The 13,299-nt window shown below is 44.3% G+C and overlaps 1 protein-coding gene across 5 annotated transcripts in view; it reads right to left on the reverse strand.

The window, feature by feature from the left end:
• Positions 1-2,053: 2,053 nt before the first annotated feature.
• C3H4orf19 (chromosome 3 C4orf19 homolog) overlaps positions 2,054-13,299 on the reverse strand; it is a 103,513-nt gene continuing 92,267 nt past the window's right edge. For all 5 annotated transcript variants that reach the window (XM_060188229.1, XM_060188227.1, XM_007522806.3 and 2 more), the window contains 2 exons: positions 5,855-5,908; positions 2,054-3,680 (listed from right to left, as the gene is read on the reverse strand). In XM_060188229.1, the coding sequence (XP_060044212.1) occupies positions 2,804-3,680; positions 5,855-5,886 (909 nt within the window). In that variant the 5' untranslated portion in view covers positions 5,887-5,908 and the 3' untranslated portion in view covers positions 2,054-2,803. The remainder of the gene's footprint in view (positions 3,681-5,854; positions 5,909-13,299) is intronic.

A 13,299-nucleotide genomic window follows, 5' to 3' on the forward strand; every position in this document is an offset into this window, starting at 1 on the left:
AAAGGCCTTTCATGACTGAGGTTCCTGGCATGTACTGGAGAGGTGCTCTGGCTTCTCTGCCTCTCTCTCCCTCTCTTTTAATTTGTATTTATTATTGGATAGAGACACTGAGAAATTGAGATGGGAGGGCAAGATAGAGAGGACAAGAGACAGAGAGACACCTGCATCCCTGCTTCACCACTTGTGAAGCTTTCCCCCCTGCAGCTGGGGACCAGGGGCTTAAACCTGAGTTCTTGTGCACTGTAATGTGTGCACTATAATGGGTGGACTATAATGTGTGCACTGTAATGTGTGCACTGTAATGTGTGCACTATAATGGGTGCACTATAATGTGTGCACTATAATGGGTGCACTATAATGTGTGCACTATAATGGGTGCACTGTAATGTGTGCACTATAATGGGTGCACTGTAATGTGTGCACTATAATGTGTGCACTTAGCCAGGTGCGCCACCACCTGCTTCCCTTCTCCCTCTCTCTCTCAATATATATGTAAATTAGTGCATTCTGTGGGAAATGGTATAGCTATTTCTTAAAAAATAGAGATGCCATATGATGAAGTAATACCACTCCTAGGTATTTAATATTCCAAAGAATATGGAAATTCAAATTTAAAAGGATATTTTTACCTTTATACTCAAGAGGTATACACAATATATATATGATACTCTACCATCCATGGAGTTTCCTTGGTGCTGTCTTCAAGGCTCCTGGTGGTGTTGGGATTAAACATAGGCTTTCATGCATGAAGATAAAGCCTTGGCTCTACCCACTGAGACACCACTCAGGTCCCTTAAGGTCTTGTTGCTAGCTACTGAGACTTATTGTTTTATTGAGTGTATGTCAGGCACTGTGTTCACACTTGCATCATCTCATCTGATTCTTAAAAAATATTTATTGATTTTAATGAGAGAGATACAGAGACAGAGACCAGAGCAGTGCTCAGCTCTGGCTTATGGTGGTGCTGGGGATTAAACCCGGGACCTCAGAGCCTCAGGCATGATCATTACGCTATGTCCCCAGTTCCCCCTTTGATTTTTCTAAGTGTATACAACTAGAATTTTCACTTAACAGATACGCAGTAGAAGGACCAAGTCACTTACCCAATGTCATATGCAAAGTAAGGTCAGGTTTCATGGAACACTACGAGACCATCTTCCATCTGTGTATTTTCCTCAACGGGTCCAACCAGCTTTACATCCTGCAAAGCTTCCATCAGGCCATGATTTTATTTCATTTTGTTCTTTTATTTTTTATTTTCATATTATTTACTTATTAATGGATAGAGAGAGAAATTGAGAGTGGAGGGGGAGACAGAGAGACATCTGCAGCTCTACTTCACCACATGTGAAGCTTTGCAGGTAGGTACCAGGAGCTTGAACCGGGGTTCTTGTGCACTGCGGTGTGCATGCTTAATCAACCAGCTGCATGGCCATCTGGCCCCAGTGGGGGTTTTATGAATTAGAAGGCCGAGGGGCTGGGTGGTGGTAAAAACTGGCTGGGCACAGACTACCTTGCACACAGACCCAGATTTAAGCCTCTGGTCCCCACCTGCAGGGAAGAAACTTCACAAATGGTGAAGCAGTGCTGCAGGTACCTATCTTTCTCTCTCCTCTCTGTCCCCACCCCATTTCTTTCCATCCTACCGAATAAAAAGAAAGGCGAAAAAAAGGCTGAGAGCCATGGTAAGTCGGGCCCATGAGGCCATGTGTCTTGAGCCTGAACCCTCATGACAGAGAGCCCGAGTCAACACCGTTTCCTCTTCAACTGTAACTTGAGTAGTCTCTTTCTCTTTATAACCTCTTAAAAATAACTACTTTATTGTTGTCTGTTTGTTCGTTTATCAGAGCACTGCTCAGCTCTGGCTTACCGTGGTACGGGGGACTGATCCTGGGACTTGAGATCCTCAGGCAGGATCCAAAAAAAAGGCTTTTTTGCATAAGCTTCCTGCTATCTCCCCCAGCCTAGCAGTCTCTTTCAGTGGAAAGAAGCATCAAAAAGTCATAAATTTGAGAGTCTGGGAAAGCTAGAACCAGACAAAAGGACAGACATCTATGTTGTTATACTTTAATCAGAATCAGATGCAAAGTGGCACAATGAACATTCATTCCATAGGTCTTTTGGCTTTCTCAGATCAAGCACAAACACGACACAATCAACTGTAAGAAAGATTCTGACTGGTCTCCCCACCCCCAAAGGAGATTTTAGAAAATAGTATGGTCGAGGTGTCTTAATATCACAGTCAGTGATATTAACCACTTGTTTGCCTGTAGCTTCTGACCTTCCCCTGGTCAAGCATTGGCTTGCTTACTCATGGGTTCCCTGGGTGATTTGTCCCTGAAGGTAAGTCATGCTTTGAGGACACACGAGGCACTTTGGGGACAGCTACTTTTTTCCTGATTGGCTGTACAAGGTTGGCTCTTAAAAGTGAGAGAAAGAACTAAGGTCCCCCCAGAATGTTCTGTGAGTCCATGAGCCCTCTGTGGGCTCACAGCGCCTTCTCAGGATTAGCTGCACCAGATGTTCTGGACAAGTGGTGAAGGTGGGTGACCGGGCTATTTAATTTCAGAATGCTTCTGTCAGTGGCACAGGTCTCTCTCTCTTTCTCTCTCTCTCTCTTTCCTGTTTTCTTTTGGCTTTCTGACCAGTAGCCCAACTCTCCACAGTGTAACTGAAGAAGAACCAGCTGCTGACAAACACCAAGACAGATGTTGTGTTTAAACACCCCAAGACTGGGCACTACAGAGTAGCCAGTGTCTGTGGCAAGCTATATCCGCTGCTGTGCCCGCTCAGGCCCCCTCCCCTAGTCCCCTTCATCCTCATCTTCTCCCGCAGTGGCAGCTTCTAAAGCTGCAAGGGCTTCGGCCACTGCCGCATCGTCATCTATCACCTCCCCACTCCTGGCCCCAGGGAAACCACGGACAACTGTCCACCCATTTCTCAAATGGGTCACTGGGGTGACAGGTGCAGGAGCCTCCTCTAGAAAGGAGATGCTCAGAGCCGCTGGGGTCGCAGTCTTGTTGAATGAATCCCAGCTTCTCATGGGTGAGGGTATGTGCAAACCCTGCTTCCCTGTCTGGGAGGGAAATTCTTCTTGGGGCTCAGCCTCAGTCGGACTCTGGGACAGACTATCTTGTTCTCTGTGACTGATGCCGTCTACAGCTGAGTCCCAAGGATGAGGGTAATCCGGGGCTGGTATCTGGAGGCCATGGTCTGGATCTCCCCAGGCAGGGTGCTCAGCCGTTGAAGGTGCCCTGGAGGAGACTCCATTTTGGGTGACCTGGGGCTCTCCAGGGGCCTGGTGCACACTGTCCTCCTCCCCAGAACCCCCTTCTTTCAGGAAGGGTATACTGGGGTGAAAACTGTTCTCAGGGCTGGTCCAGAAGCCTTGGTCCTCCTGGTGGAGCCCAGGGTCCCCAGCGGGCTGTGGAGTGACAGCTGGGCCGATGCCATTGATGCCACTGTCAGTCTTCTCTGAGCCCTGAGCAAGTGGCCCCCCAGCTGTTGTGTGCCGGCTTGCGGTCCTTTTCAAACCCTCTTTCTGCAGGTCATTTCTGTGCACCAGGATCTCACTGCTCTGTGCACTTTTTAACTTCACAGGGTTGTCTTCATCTAACTTGAAGCTGTTTATCTCGTTGACATAGGCCGGAGAGGGCACTTGAACCGGATCAAAGAGATAGCTGGGGACAGCAGAGACCAGTCAGGTCAATATCTGATGAACTGTACTTATTAATGACTTCATTTATGAATGGTTACCTTTTTTTTTTTTTTTTTTTTAACTAGAGCATTGCTTAGCTTATGGTGGTGCAGGGGATTAAATCTGGGACTTTGGAGCCTCAGGCATGAAAGTCTTTTTGCATGACCATTATGCTATCTACCTTTTGTCCAATAGCTGCCTTTTTAAAAAAATTTTTTATTAACAGTTTCTGCAGGAGGCTCTGCTCCTGTCAACTTAACTGCTGCAACTACTCCTTAAAGTCTATCTTGGTATCTAAATTGAATAAATAGTGGTCTGGGAGGTGGTGCAGTAGATAAAACATTAGATTCTCAACCAAGAGGTCCAGAGTTTGATCCCCAGCAGCACATGTACCAGAGTGATGTCTGGTTCTTTCTCTCCTCCTATCTTTCTCATGAATAAATAAATAAGTCTTAAAAAAATAAAGTAAATAAATTGAATAGGTAAAATATCATTGGTGTAATCATGTTCTACCACTGGAAACAGATCTTAAGGAATGATGTCAATGAGAGCAGTGGAGGAGGTAAAAGACAAAGTGGCTTATGGAACTTAACATTTTTAAAAAGAATAAAAATTAAAAAGAAAGCAAATAAAATAGAATTTTTGAGGGGGTGTACCATCTATACTTAGCCAGTCATTTTCCTGTTACTGGGCTGTCATTAAAATGATAAATATGGGGCACCGCGCGGTAGCGCAGCAGGCTAAGTGCACTGGTGCAAAGCCCAAGGACCAGTGTAGGGATCCCAGTTCAAGCCCCCAGTTCCCTACCTGCAGGGGGGTCGTTTCGAAAGTGGTGAAGCAGGTCTGCAGGTGTCTATCTTTCTCTCTCCCCTCTCTGTCTTCCCCTCTTTTCTCAGTTTCTTACTGTCCTATCCAACAACAAGAACAGCAATAACAACAACAATAGCAACAAGGGCAACAACATAGAAAAAATGGCCTCCAGGAGCAGTGGATTCATAGTGCAGGCACCGAGCCCCATCAAGAACCCTGGAGGGAAAACAAAACAAAACAAAAGATAAATATGGGGGGGGGGGCAGGTGGTGGAGCACCTAGTTAAGTGCACACATTATAAAGCACAAGGACCCAGGTTCAAGTCCCTGGTTCCTACCTTCAGGGAGAAAGCTTCACAAAAAAGCAGGGCTGCAGCTGTCTCTCTGTTTCTCTCCTTCTCTATCTTCCCTTCCCCTCTCAATTTCTCTTTGTCTCTAGCCAATAATAAATAAATAAATAAATAAAATAAAAAAGATTTTAAAAAGATAAATATGGCATTTTTTTTCGCAGTGCCACCATTTCAAACACCCTTAGAAAACCAAACTTTTCTTGTTATTTATTTGTTTATTTATTTATTCCCATTTGTTGCCCTTGTTGTTTTTTATTGTTGTAGTTATTATTGATGTCGTAATTGTTGGATAGGACAGAGAGAAATGGAGAGAGGAGGGGAAGACAGAGAGGGGATGAGAAAGCATTAGATTCTCAACCAAGAGGTCCAGAGTTTGATCCCCAGCAGCACATGTACCAGAGTGATGTCTGGTTCTTTCTCTCCTCCTATCTTTCTCATGAATAAATAAATAAGTCTTAAAAAAATAAAGTAAATAAATTGAATAGGTAAAATATCGTTGGTGTAATCATGTTCTACCACTGGAAACAGATCTTAAGGAATGATGTGAATGAGAGCAGTGGAGGAGGTAAAAGACACCTGCAGACCTGCTTCACCGCTTGTGAAGCGACTCCCCTGCAGGTGGGGAGACGGGGGTTCTAACTGGGATCCTTCCACAGGTCCCTGCGCTTTGTGCCACGTGCACTTAACCCGCTGCGCTACCGCCCGACTCCCCAAACTTTTCTTTAGGGAAGGGAAAAAAAAGCAAATTCAATCCAAGTAAAATCTCTCTTTCGAGAATGATGATGCTCACCACATGCTCCCAGTGACTTCTCTTGGAAGCCAAAGATTTAAAAACAAAAAACAAAAAAAAAAAAAAAGGAGAAAAATGTTCTTTTGGATTTCAGTACTAATCAGATCTAAGGAAGGTCTTTTTTTTTTTTTTTCTACGTAGGGTCTTTAAATCTGCCACAACAATAGTCAGATTCCTTTATCCAAAGGATGACCCCCCCCATCTTTACCTTTGTATCATTTTACAGCACCTGCACCCCATCTGGCTTATTTTCTGTTACCATCTGGAAAGAGAAGGCAACAAAACAAAACATAGTGAACAATGTTAGAATAGGTTATATACTTGCTCTTTCTTTCCTAGCTACTCCACACTAGAAGAATCACAATTTCTGGCAACAGGGTGACATATGGGGGGAAGGCAGTGGCTTCTGGGAATACCTTCCTGTATCTAAAACCACTGAGCCAGAGTCCTCAAACATTGATCACAGTGTCACTGGGCCAGGTGGCTATGCATGTTGTACCTCTTTTGCAAATGGGGAAATGCTAAGGAGAGAAGGCTAGGGGTGGAAAAGGATTGGCCTGTGGCAGATGGTTCACTTGACAGGGCGTTTGCTTTGCTCAGTTTTAGCCCAGGACATTCCATGGGAGAATACATTACTTCAGTCTTTATTTTTCTCTTCTCCCCTCCCTTCCTTCCTTCCTCCCTTTTTTCTTTCCTTCTTTCCTTCCTTCCTTCCTGATAGAAAGGTAGAGGGGGTGATTTGGGAGGTGGCGCAGTGGATAAAGCATCAGACTCTCAAGCATGAGGTCCTGAGTTCGATCCTTGGCAGCACATGTACCAGAGTGATGTCTGGTTCTTTCTCTCTTTCTCTCCTCCTATCTTTCTCATTAATAAATAAATAAAATCTTAAAAAAAATAGGCAGAGGGGTCAGGCTCAAACCTGGGTTTTTCACATGGCACAGCAGCACACTATTCAAGTGAGATATTCTGCTGGCCCTCATCTGAAAAGCTAGACCAGAGCATTGAAGCCCTGGTGACTGAAAAAAAAAAAAAAAAAAGGAAAAAAATTAAGAAAGGAATAAAAATTAAAAAAGAAAAACAGAAAGAAAAAAGAGAGAGAAAGAAAGAAGGATAGAAAGAAAGAAAGAAAGAAAGCCAGGCAAAGACCAGCCTGCTGTTCGTTTCATCACTTTCTATGGGCTCAAGGACCAAGCCAGGGCACAGCTACTACACAGCCTTGTCAGACAGTGAGGCAGTTCCTTGTCTCGATTAGCTGCTCCTGGATTGAAGGCACCTGGATAAGGCCACCGGTCCTTGTGCTGCACCATCATGAGCTCCATCTGGACTAGGTGCTCATGTTTTGCCTTTCCCACAACTGGGCTGAAATTGGAATCCCAACTACTCAAAATACTCCACTTATACTCCACTTATAAAATTTTTTTATTTTGTTGTTGTTGTTAATATTTGCATTTATTCCTATTAAGTTTGTAGTCATGTTTATTTTTGTTTTGGCGTCAGGTGAACATAAGAGTGAAAGGCTTGCAGCTGATACCACCTGATCGGGCATATAGGTCGCCGCTGCAAGCTCCCATGACGCTTGTTTGAAGAGGTGCCCCCTCTGCAGCATCTCTGTGTACTGTCTGTGTACAGTCACACCCATACCTCCTTCCTGGTCTTTCCACTGTTGATGTCCTATGCCCCTTCTAGATTTATTTGAATGCCATGCTACACTGAATGGAGAAACTCACATCAGTTAATAAAAAAAAAAATTGGATAGGGCACCAAAGTAAAAACCCTGTGGTGAGGGGTAGACATGCAGCTTCCTGGGCCAGTGGGGGGTGGGAGTGGGCGGGAAGTATGGGTCACAGTCTTTTGGTGGTGGGAATGGTGTTTATGTACACTCCTAGCAAAATGTAGACATAAATCACTAGTTAATTAATATGAGAGGGGGAAAATCAATTGTATGTCTCAAAGTTTTTCAAAACACAAACTGAATCTTTTTAATATATAGGCTGTGTATTTGATATGCGGACTCTCTCAAAAGCCTAGACCAAGTAGATCAGAAGCATCCAGTAGCACAGCTATATACAAGATACTGGGTACTGTATAGCAAACCATAACAAAAGGACTTTTCAAAGTTAACCCAATTACCAAATAATGTGATGATAACATTCACTATCGATTGTCTTTTTGAACCCTAAGACAGCAGAAACCTCACATCTACACTATAGAGACCCTACTTCCCCCAGTCCTGGAACCCTTGGATAGGGCCCACTTTCCCGTATGCATCTCCCAATCCATATCAAATAATATTGCATCCGCCGATCACAACCTAACCAACGCAGCGATTGCCACCTCAACATGCTTCATTTCAGACTGTGTCCAGAGACTTCACATGTGGAATGACAACCCTTCAGCTTCATTACTCGGGTGAGACCTTTCCTTTCATAGTATACTCTAATTTCATCTCAGGTGGTTCACTTTCTAACAAAGCCCCAAAGCCTAGATATACACCAGTTTCTGTGAGAGAGAGCATATCTTCACACGTATCTATAAACTACTGCAAAATATATACCTGAAAGCAGAAGTGCACTAGAGTTTGCAATGAGTACCTCCCTAACACTTCCTCTCCACTATTCCAAGCTTTGGGTCCATGATTGCTCAACAATTTATTTGGCTTTGTATGTTAACTCTCTTTTCAGTCACCAGGTTCCAGATGCCATCAGGATGCTGGCCAGGCTTCCCTGGATTGAAGACCCCACCAATGTGTCCTGGAGCTCTGCTTCCCCAGAGATACACCCTACTAGGGAAAGAGAGAGGCAGACTGGGAGTATGGACCGACCAGTCAACGCCCATGTTCAGCGGGGAAGCAATTACAGAAGCCAGACCTTCTACCTTCTGCAACCCACAATGACCCTGGGTCCATGCTCCCAGAGGGATAGAGAATGGGAAAGCTATCAGGGGAGGGGGTGGGATATGGAGATTGGGTGGTGGGAATTGTGTGGAGTTGTACCCCTCCTACCCTATGGTTTTGTTAATTAATCTTTTCTTAAAAAAAATTGGAATGGGTTTATGAATTATATGGAACAGTGGAAAGTCCTATACTGGGACTATGAAGTAAAAACAAACAAAATACCAAAATGTCAAAGGAAAGAATAAAAGAGATTTGAAGTGTTTGAGAAAGAGCAGATTGTGGGTCACAGTAACAAAATTAAAGCGATTAAATCCATCATTGAAGATCAGGCAGGAACTTTAGGCAGGGACTGGGGAGGAAGCTCAACCTGTTAACACCAAGTTGCAATGTCTCTGTTCCAAGAAGCTTCAAGTTCTGCACCACCTTATACCAGAGGTGAGCTGTGTTCTGGTTCTCTCTCTCTCTCTCTCTCCCTCCTCTCTCTTTTTTTTCTTTTCTTTTTTTATTGTTGTAGTTATTATTGTTGTTGTCATTGTTGGATAGGACAGAGAAAAATGGAAAGAGGAGAGTAAGACAGAGAGGGGCAGAGAAAGACAGACACCTGCGGACCTGCTTCACCGCCTGTGAAGTGACTTTCCTGCAGGTGGGGAGCCAGGGGCTTGAACCGGGATCCTTACACTGGTCCTTGCACTTTAATCCGCTGTGCTACTGCCCGACTCCCTCTTCCTTCTCTCTTATGATAAATAAATCATTAGGGGGCAAGATCAATAGCATAATGATTATGTAAAGAGACTTTCATTCCTGAGGCTCCCAAGTCCCAGGTTCAATCCTCCCCTCCTTCCCCTACCCACCATAAACCAAAGCTAATCAGTGCTCAGGTAAAAATAAATAGATACATCTTTAAAATAAGAAAAAGTTCAAAAGTTGGGCATGGCATGTCTGGGGAGGTGGTTTAGTAGGTAGAGAACAGGACTTGCATACATGAGGCTCTGGGTTCAATCCCCGACACCACATGTGTGTAGGGAAAAAAAAAACTGTATATGGGGGAATTTTCTTTCTTAAAAAATGATGGAAAAATGAGGTATATCCTGAGTGAACCTCGGATTTCCAGATGCTGACGTTGGGGAATGCCCCACAGACTGGAGCTGGCACCTGTCCCCTCCCTCTGCTGCAGTGGCTGGGGACCACATGTGGTGACTACTGTGATTCAGAAGCCCAACTCTGGAACCACCATTTCCTGTTCTGGTAGGATCTCTATGCCAGCTGTGGTTCTCAGACTCCCCTACTCCTCCCCCAGAAACACCACAGGCTATTGATCTCCAAAGCAATGCCGTAACAAAGGCTGTCTTAATGGATTTTCCCTGTTAGCTTCCAGTTTCCAGTTTGGCCTCTCGTCCCTCCCTCCAGGGCACACCACCTGGCTTCCTGGAGACCTGGCCCCTCCCAACCTGAGAGCCAGGCTCTCACCTGAGTCCACCAGGGCACGCAGTGGAGGCAGCCTCTTCCTGGTTAGAGGTCCTGCCCTCTCTCACCATGCCAGCCCTGCGTTTTCCTTCCTAGCTCCAATGCCCAAAGTTACACGTGAATAATGATGAGAAGTACGTGGACTAATAGATTTATATCCCAGCCTGCCTGCCCATATCCACAAGGATTCTTCTTTGTGTGATAGTCCAGCTTCTTCGAAAAATGTATTATTGGGGGGCGGAGCTAAAATGGCAACTTGTAAGCAGCCGCTGGCATGAGCTCCAACAACCACAGCTTGTGACTGGGGATTCTCTGGATAGGGTAGGATACTGGGCTGTCAGTAGGAGGGTGAATTAGGGGTCCTAAGGGTGAGACCACTCTTGGGTTAGAAAAAGGAGACCAGGAGGAAAGAGAAAGGAACTCTTTTAATTATTTCTGAAGCTCACCCCTCCCCCACACCCCAGAACCAGCCCCCAGGGGCGGGACAGCCACTCCCAGCAGGCTCCCCTCTGAGCTCTTTTCTAAACCAAGATTCCGGGCTCACCAGGGGTGCTTTTCCTTTTTGTTTTTCTTCTCTCTCTCTCTCTCTCTCTCTCTCTCTCTCTCTTTTTTCTTTCTAAGTGGCTGGAGCTCTATTTTAGTGACAAAATACCTGACCAATCAGAGCTTCACCCCACCCCTGCCTGGGAAAGACTACCTGAAAGTTTATTTATTTTTGGATACTTCTTACAGTTGGCTGTCTTTGCTCAGGCTACCTGCAGGCAATTTGGAGCTGTCCAAGCTGCAGACTGACAGGGTTTTTACTCTGTTCTGTTTTATTATTACTATTATTATATACGTGTGTACCTTTTGTCCCTCCTTCTTCAGGTTGACCAAAATTAACTGTTGTTGTTTTCTCCATGGCTAGGTGACTTGGCGTCCTATCCAGTATGAGAGGAATTTATTTCTCTCTACCTCTTCCCTCCACTCTCCTTTCTCCCTCCTCCTAGCTAATTCAAAAAAAAAAAAAAAACCTTTTTCCTTTAACAGCCTTTTTTTTTTAGTTCTTGTCTTCTTTTCTTCCTTGCTCTTTATTTTGATTTCTGAATTCACTGATACTCATTTGTGAATTATCTGGGGAAAGAAATCTGACTCAGGGTGGACTCTCTCTGTGTCTCTCTTCTCTAGTTCCTTTTCTTGCTGTCCCTAGAATTTACAGCGGACAGTAGATTTGCATAACTGTCTATTCTTGCATTCCCTTTTTTCCTTTCTCTTCCTTTCTCTTTATTTTCCCTTTGGATTTGGTTGCTATTTTTTTCTTGGACTGGAGGTGTTGTTTGGCTAACTGGTATTGGCTAAACTGCATCAATCCTTGCTTAAGTTACTATTGTTGTAATTTCTGAGGTTGGGTGACTACATTTGTCATAAAGGTATTTAATATGCCTGGCTTGTACTCAAAACACAACAATTGAAGAACAACAGAACAGAAAAATAAAAAAAACCACATAAATAAAAAGAAAATGGTTAAATCAAGAGCAAATAAAACTGCTGCCACAATGAATCAAGACAGTAGCCTAGAAGAAATTCCAATCAGTCAGAAGTAACCATAGATAAGAAAACTATGCAAGCAATAATAGAACTAATAATCACAGAAATGAAGACAAGTATGGAGGAAAGGGCTATCAGAATTAGGGAAACAACAGATGAGCCCCTCAAGGAAAACACAAGCTATCTCGAGGTAATTAGAGAACTGAAAGCTGAAAGAGCTGAACTGAAAGGTCAATTAGCAGCACAAGCTAATATTATAACTGAACTGAAGAAAGAAGCTGAGGGAAAGGAAAGCGGACTAGCAGAAGCAGAAAACAGAATTAGCCAGACAGAGGATGAGCTAGAGTCTTTTGGTGGTGGGAATGGTTGTTTATGAAAAATAAAAAAAAGAAAATGTATTATTATGATTATTATGATGAATATTGTTTTGCCACCAGGATTGTCCCTGGGGCTCATTGCTTCCATGACAAATCCACTGCTCCCAGAAGCCATTCCCCTCCCAACCCCCCTTTTTTTGTTGTTAAATCCCACTCTTTCTTTTTGGATAAAGACAGAAATTGCGAGGGGCAAGGCAGATAAAAAGGGGGAGAGAGGAAAAAAAGACATTTGTAGCACTATAGGTGGGGCTGGAGGCTTGAACCTGGGTCCTTGCACTTAGCAATGTGTGCACTCTACTGGGTGCACCACCACCTGGCCCTTGAGATTTTTTTTTTATTATTATTGGAGACAGTCAAAAGTCAAGAGGGAATGGGGAGACAGAGAGGGAAAGAGACAGAGACACACCTGCACTCCGCTTCACCACTCACGAAGCTTCTCCCTGCAGGTGGGGAGCAGGGGCTCGAACCTGGGTCCTTGTTTGTTGCAACATGTGCGCTCAACCAGGTGTGCCACCACCTGGCCCCCTGAGTTTGTTTCTCATTGTATGTGTCACCCACACCTCCATAGACTTTTTGTAAAGGGTGTTCCCATTTCCAGGGGCAAAAGGGAACTTTTCCTTATCTCGCATGATATGTAGAAATGGGTCGAAATGCATGCTTATCTGAAGTGAGATCAAGTTCAGAATGGGCTGCCTACTTTCTCTCCCTTACTTCCTTTGACAACAGTTTTTAAAAAATGAAGCCAAGGGCAAAGCCTTCACAACCACCCTCTAGTTGACACAGGAGAGAACAAATACCATTAAGGTGGAGCCGTGTGTGTGTGTGTGTGTGTGTGTGTGTGTGTGTGTGTGGTGGGGGTGCACTCTGCCCTTTGTTTATTGTTGTCAAACAGCCCTATGTTTGAACAAAGACATGGAATGGCCAAGTCCCCTTGCTGGAAAACCCTGTTTCACAGCCAGGGTGGTAAGGTAGTGGTGAAGGTTGAGGGTTAGCATAGGGGGAGAGCCAAGAATTTTTCAAACCAGGAAGAAAAATTGAGGGACTGTTCATAAGGGAGTCAAGAGAATGTTAGAAAAAAGGCTCAATTCAGCTGGAACATGTTGTCTTTGAATAGCAATAAAAAAAATAATAATGGTGGTGGGAATTGTAATCCTCTTATCCTATGGTCTTGTCAGTGCTTCTGTTTTATAAATAAATTAACTAAAATAAATAAATAAAAGATTTGGGGGCTGGGCGGTAGCATACCAGGTTAAATGTACATAGTATGAACCGGAAGGATCCCAGTTCAAGCCCCCGGCTCCCCACCTGCAGGGGGATTGCTTCACAAGCAGTGAAGCAGATCTACAGGTGTCTTTCTCTCCCCTTCTGCCTTTCCCTCCTCTCTCAGTTTCT

Source organism: Erinaceus europaeus, chromosome 3 (assembly GCF_950295315.1).
Source record: "Erinaceus europaeus chromosome 3, mEriEur2.1, whole genome shotgun sequence".
NCBI lineage: Eukaryota > Metazoa > Chordata > Mammalia > Eulipotyphla > Erinaceidae > Erinaceus > Erinaceus europaeus.